Source organism: Heteronotia binoei, chromosome 13 (genome assembly GCF_032191835.1).
Source record: "Heteronotia binoei isolate CCM8104 ecotype False Entrance Well chromosome 13, APGP_CSIRO_Hbin_v1, whole genome shotgun sequence".
NCBI classification, from domain to species: Eukaryota; Metazoa; Chordata; class Lepidosauria; order Squamata; family Gekkonidae; genus Heteronotia; species Heteronotia binoei.
Window position 1 is genome coordinate 61,776,975 of NC_083235.1, and position 6,284 is coordinate 61,783,258.

General features: G+C 41.0%; 1 protein-coding gene across 3 annotated transcripts in view; it reads left to right on the forward strand.

The window, feature by feature from the left end:
* TMC6 (transmembrane channel like 6) overlaps positions 1 to 3,843 on the forward strand; it is a 54,190-nt gene extending 50,347 nt beyond the window's left edge. Inside the window, exons 19-21 of one of the 3 annotated variants that reach the window (XM_060253070.1) lie at positions 236 to 314; positions 1,985 to 2,063; positions 3,486 to 3,843. In XM_060253070.1, coding sequence (XP_060109053.1) covers positions 236 to 314; positions 1,985 to 2,041 — 136 coding nt within the window. In that variant the 3' untranslated portion in view covers positions 2,042 to 2,063; positions 3,486 to 3,843. Of the gene's footprint in view, positions 1 to 235; positions 315 to 1,984; positions 2,481 to 3,485 lie in introns of those variants that run through there. The other 2 variants (XM_060253071.1, XM_060253072.1) reach the window with 2 other exon arrangements.
* Positions 3,844 to 6,284: the final 2,441 nt, after the last annotated feature.

Below are 6,284 nucleotides of genomic sequence, written 5' to 3' on the forward strand. Positions count from 1 at the left end.
TCAGATTTGCACAATTAACTGTTAACAGAAAAAGCGATCCATGTATCCTCGTTGTGTTTATTTTTCGCTCTTTCTGTACACCAGCAGCAGGAATGGCTAATGGTCCAATGAATTCTTGCCTCTTTGAGCCATGCTCTCTGTACACAGACTGAATCATACTTGCCAGTCAGCGCTGTAACTGTTGCTCTTAGTTCCCCAACAGTGATCTTTACATTCCATGTGCTTGTGATTGCAGATCTGTGATCTACCTCAATATTCAGGTGGTGAAGGGTCAACGGAGAATCATTTCCCTCCTGAAGGAGCAGATTGCCAATGTGAGTTGTGCGGAGGGTTCTGCATCCTTTCAGGGGTTGGTCGCTGAAAGGCTTAGAAGGGAGAGGAGCACTGCTTGGGTTCAGGTCAAGAATGGATGGTTTGCAAACGTATCATTTCATATTACCAAGCTTTTAGTTGCTCCTTTGGATTTCTACAAAGAACAGAATTCCACATACACAGGTGAGACAAAAGGTAGTCCGGTGTCCTCGCTTCAAACCTAAATTTTTTTGGGAGCTATTAGAAAACCCACTGCAGTAGCATATCAAGAGCAGGGCAGTTGGTGCAGTCCGCCAGTGGGCAGTGGGTGCAGGCCTGAAAGGGGTTACCCAGAAGCCCAATCTCCATATCAATTTCAATTCTCAAAAACTTCCACCTCTCGGCTGAAAATGCTAGACCTGCCTAAGGCTGAACCAAGCACTGCCCCCCCTGTCCCACCCACCCCCCATCCCCGTGTTGGTGCCCAGACTGCTTTTCACTTGTAGCTCCTCTTCCCCCCCTCCAACCCTTTTCACAGAACCAGCCAGAAGGATCTTGTCTTCCAAGACCCACATTTACTTGAGAAGTAAGCTCACTGTGCTTTGTGGATCTTAGGAAGGAATCCTAAGCAGGTCTACTCAAAAGTAAGTGTAGTTTTACTCAATGGCGCTTGCAGCCTCGCTTCTGAATGAACAAGTACAGATTGAACCCTAAAACCTGGGTTTCCAGAGGCCCGGTTCAGAATAAAAATGATTTTGTTATTCTAGAAAATATTTGCTCCATTAATTGTATTGAATTCACCATGGTGGATGTAGTCTGTTCTCTTGGCGGCAGTCGCAAAGACACTGTCCAGTAAGCAAGTCTCACATGACTTACATCTGAGTATTCCTAAGGCTCGCTGCCTCTGAGTGTGGGAAAATAACCCAAACATATAAAGCCGACAGATGGAAATCTTCATCATGCTACTGTGGCCACATAGGAGAAAGTAATTTTAAAAGTGTGATGGGAGTAAGGTTTTATTATAATAATTTAATAATAATTGTGACCATCGTAATTCAAGAAGCATTTTAAGGTAGATGCTGAGCTGATATAATTTAGTACACCTTCTGGTTATGTCAGGGGTGTGTGGCATATGCAAATGAGTTGCGCTAATGAGCTCTAGCACCTCTTTTTCTACGAACAACCCCTGGGCTTGGTTTAGCTAGTTTCCATGGGCTGAGCATGCTCAGATGGTGGTGTAGCCTATGTGGATATCCTTGAGCTAGTCATACCCTCGGCCTCACCTGCTATTGTGAGGGGGAAATAGAGGGGTTGTGAGGGAACAATGAAGAAGGGGGAAAGTTGTTGTGCGGGGGAAATGGAGAAGGGGAGAAGAATTATAGATATTGTCCTGACCTCCTTGGACTCAACAAGGCCCCAGCTGAACAGCTCAAAAATAAGTTAACTCAAGCAGAATTCAGAGAATGGCTATCAGTGTTACCCTTAGGACTGCGGGCCCAGGGTGCAGGGAATGTTCTGTCTCTGTAATAGAAGCTTGATGTGTGAAAATGGGCTGGTGAAGCTTATCATGATGAGGAGGCGAATCACATCACCTGGAAAATAACAACCCTTTAAGCCTTATTTTAAGAGGACAGGACATTTATTCTCCAGTCCATTTCCTGCTGCTAACCTTAAAATATTTCTGCTGTTCTAGGAAGGCGAAGACAAGACATTCCTCATTCAGAAGCTTCATGCTGTATATGGAAAATGAGAATGCAGCGATTGAGGATGAGGTAAGCCTTTGGCACTAAGTCCCATGGCAATGATAGGAGGCTGTGCTCAGAAGAGATAATGCAGGACTGTGTAGTTTTATCCACAGCTGAACACGTCAGAGTTTTAGTTAAACCTAGTATGCGCTTTGTCTGGAGTCTATCCAGCCTATGGATTCATGGCTGTACATTCTGTGCTCAGAGATAGACCGCCTGCAAGACAAGAAGAGGCTTCTGAATGATGAGTAATGGGATTGTTTCTTTATTATTTATGCCCCTTTGCAGTGAACATAATACCAACTACTGCAGTGGGCAACACAAGGCAACAGGGAATCTACCTCCCTCTAACTGGAACATTCCAAAGTTGGCAGCAAGCAGGTTTTCACATTCTGAGCAGGCTGTTGCTGGCTGTGTTGCCTGCTTCTCTTGTTTTATTCAGTGGACCTGCAGGGCCAGACCTAGACTGTCTGGAACCCTAGGCAAGGCTAACTTCTGGTGCCCTCCCCCACTGATAATGTCACTGAGTCACATGGGGAGCACCCAATTCACTGCCCCCAGAAGGCCAGCGCCCTAGGCAGTCTCCTAGTTTGTCTAGTGGCAGGGCCAGCCCTGCTGACCGGTTTCCTTTGTGAAAGGTCTTTTTCCTTTGTGAAAGGTCTTTTTCCTTTGTGAAAGGTCTTTTTCCTTTGTGAAAGGTCTTTTTCCAGGAAACCACCTGGGTGCTGACAATAGAGATGTTGGATTTTCTTAGAATGCCCTCTGGGAAACCACCTTGATGGAAGCAAGCTGCATGATAGGCAGACTAGCTTGATGAGCCAGCCTCAGAAGTAGGTTCCTGCTGAATTCTTGGCAAAGCGGTTACAGTAGATTAAAACACATCATAGTTGGGTGAACAGAGTTACCTTTTATTCTTCCATCTAAAGTAACCTTTTCTGTCTGCTTTTCTGCCCATGGGGTTTCAAAGACCAACAACAGTAACAAAACAACCCTACCAAAAAAGGGGGAAAGGTGGTTGGGATGGCACAGGTTCAGCACCCTCTCCTAGCCACACATGCTATGCTTTAAATGCCCCTGCCAACGTTACAAGAATTCAACATAGCCAACATTCAACCCCATGAGTTGTGCTGTTGTAAATCTAGGTTCATTTGTTGTGTTTAGTTTGTTTCTCAGAACCGATAGCTCAAATTCTTCCATTCCCTGAGACACCAGAGGGCACAAGTCACTTATTCCCTCCCAATGGGACTCCTGAGATAGAGGTTGAAGATCTTTTGCTAACAGCTTTTCTGGGAAAAGAGAAACAATGAAAGAAAGGAGTGTGTGTGGGGGGCGGGGGGAGATAGGGATATGCTGCAGGCAGCTGAGCAGTGTATTAAGACCACTGTCTTGATTATAAGATTATCATAACCACTTAATACTGTTGATAACAACTCACATTTTCCCTTTCAGTCCAGCAATTCCTTACTGAACATGCAAGATGAGCCTTGTGCTCTGCCTGAAATGCTGCCTGGGTGCTGACAATAGAGATGTTGGACTTTCTTAGAATGCCCTCTGGGATAGTCTCATGCTTCTGAAAACATCAACCTACAGTTGTGGCCTCCAGTTGCTGGCCTTTACACGTCTCCATTCTCAGAAGCTTCACAGGAACTTTCAATACAAGAACTTCCTTTCCTAGTGTTTGGTGATGATTCCAGCTTCTGCAGATAAACAAATGAAAAATTACTTTGTACGTAGATCTCAGGTTTCCTGAACTACTTGAGTGATAGTGAAACTGATAGTTTTCAGAAGAGAAGACCCACTGACTGCACTTTTATTGGTTTAATTACTTCTTTTGCTCTGAGCTTTCTATAGTGAATTTGTAGTTAGCAGAATGTGTGTGTGTTTTCTACCAGGGACATAATTCAGAGTTGGTTTTTTTTTAAACACGTTTTTTGCAAATTTCTCATTCAAATGAGAGTATAACACTCCATTTTAAATCTCCTTTGTTGGTAACTGGTTTGGCTGGATTGTATGCATTGTTGAGTGAATCATGCAAGACCCGGATTTCCAAAACAATAGGACACTATAGGCTGTGGCCACAAAAACCAATCCTTCTGTGCATTTTAGTAAACAAAAAAGAAAAAAAAAAAGACAACCGCAGTATGATCATTGTCACTGCATTACCGAATTCATGGCAAAAGTACAAAGCAAGAGAAAATTCAGCATTTTGCCATCTGTGGAAGAATGGCAAGTTAAAAGAGCCCAGGAGCAAGATGGGCCAAATGGTGGCTCTAGCCAGTAGGGTAAAGGGCCAGTCTGTCCTTGCTCACTATTGGGCTGTGCTCTGTATTAAGGACTAAGTTGTTGAGGATCTGTGACTGGATCTCCTGCTGTGTTCTTTGACCTGAAAAATGCAGCTGAGGGGATGGTATTGGATAGCCTTAGAAAGATGGAGTTAACTCCCTGAACTGCTAATGGCTTCAGTAGAGATGGGGGGAAGGGAAATTATCTGTATGATACCCAGGGCTTTTTTTGTAGGAAAAAACCCAGCAGGAATTCATTTGCATATTAGGCCACACACCCAATGTCACCATTGCTTCATACAGGGCATTTTTGTAGAAAAAGCCCAGCAGGAACTTATTTGCACATTAGGCCACACCCCCATGTCATTTCCAACATCTATCTGGCATCTTATTGTTCATCTTTGCCAATTTTTTAGGAGTCATATACCATATATATCATTTTAAAACAGTTCTCTTTAATACTATGACACGTCGAAAGCTTCATAGAATTCTTCCACAAGTATTCCCAAGTTTCCATCTGTATTTCTTTATTTACATTAATTGCCCATTTAATCATTTGAGATTTCACTACTTCATCCTCCGTAGACCATTTAAAAAGTCATTTATATATTTTTGAAATTAATTTTTCATTATTTCCAAGCAGAACTTTTTCCATTTCTGTTTGTTCTTTTCTTATTCCTTCAGTTTTGATATCATTATCCACCAAGCTCTTTATTTGTTGCATTTGGAACCAATCATATTTATTATTCAACTCTTCAGCAGTTTTCAATTATATTTTGCCACTTTGTATTTTTAATAATTGATTATATGACAACCACTTTTCTTCACCTATCTCAGCCGTTATTTTTATTACCTCAGCTGGCACTATCCATAACGGTCTTCTCTCATCTCCATATTTCTTATATTTCATCCATGTATTTAGCAAATTATTTCTTATGTAATGGTGAGAGAAAAAACCGTCCATCTTCTTTTTTCCATAATACAAATACGCGTGCCAGCCAAATTTATTTCCGTGACCTTCCAACACTAAGAGTTTTTTTGTTTAACAGCGTTATTCATTCTTTTATCCACACTAAACAAACTGCTTCCTGATATAATTTTAAATTGCGTAGTTGAAATCCACCTCTCTCTTTTGCATCTGTCAAAATTTTCATTTTGATCCTTGGTTTCTTCCCAGCCCACACAAATTCTGAAATTTTTCTTCGCCATTTATCAAATTGTTTAATATCTTTCACAATGGGAATAGTTTGAAACAAATACATTATTCTTGGTAGAATATTCATTTTAATTGCAGCTATTCTACCCAGCAGTGACAAATTAAGTTTATTCCATTTTAACATATCTTCATCCATTTTACGCCATAACTTCTCATAATTATTTTTAAACAGATCAATATTCTTCATTGTTATCTCCACACCTAAATATTTTGCCTTGGAGGTGACTTCACAGCCCGTTAGTCTCTGCAATTCTTGTTGCTTATTTATTTGCATATTTTTGCATAGAAGTTTTGATTTTTCTTTATTAATACAAAGTCCCGCCAACTCCCCATATTCTTGTATTTTGGCTAACAACAAAGGTGTAACTTGTATGGAGTTTTCATTTATAAACATATCATCTGCAAATGCTCTATATTTATAAGTAAATCCTTTTATTTTTAATCCTTCTATTTCTTTATCTTCTTGGATCTGCATCAGTAATATTTCAAGAGTCATTATAAACAACAATGGGGAAAGCAGACAACCTTGCCTTGTACCTTTGCTGATTATCATATCTTCTGTAAGATCTGCATTTATACATAGCCTTGCACGTTGTTCAGTGTATATTGCTTTTATCATTCTTATAAAGCTTTCTCCCAGCTCCATTTTCTCCATTACTGCAAACATAAAGTCCCAGTTTAAATCGTCAAATGCTTTCTCTGCATCCGCAAAGAATAATGCTACCTCCTTTTCTGGATGTCTTTCATAAT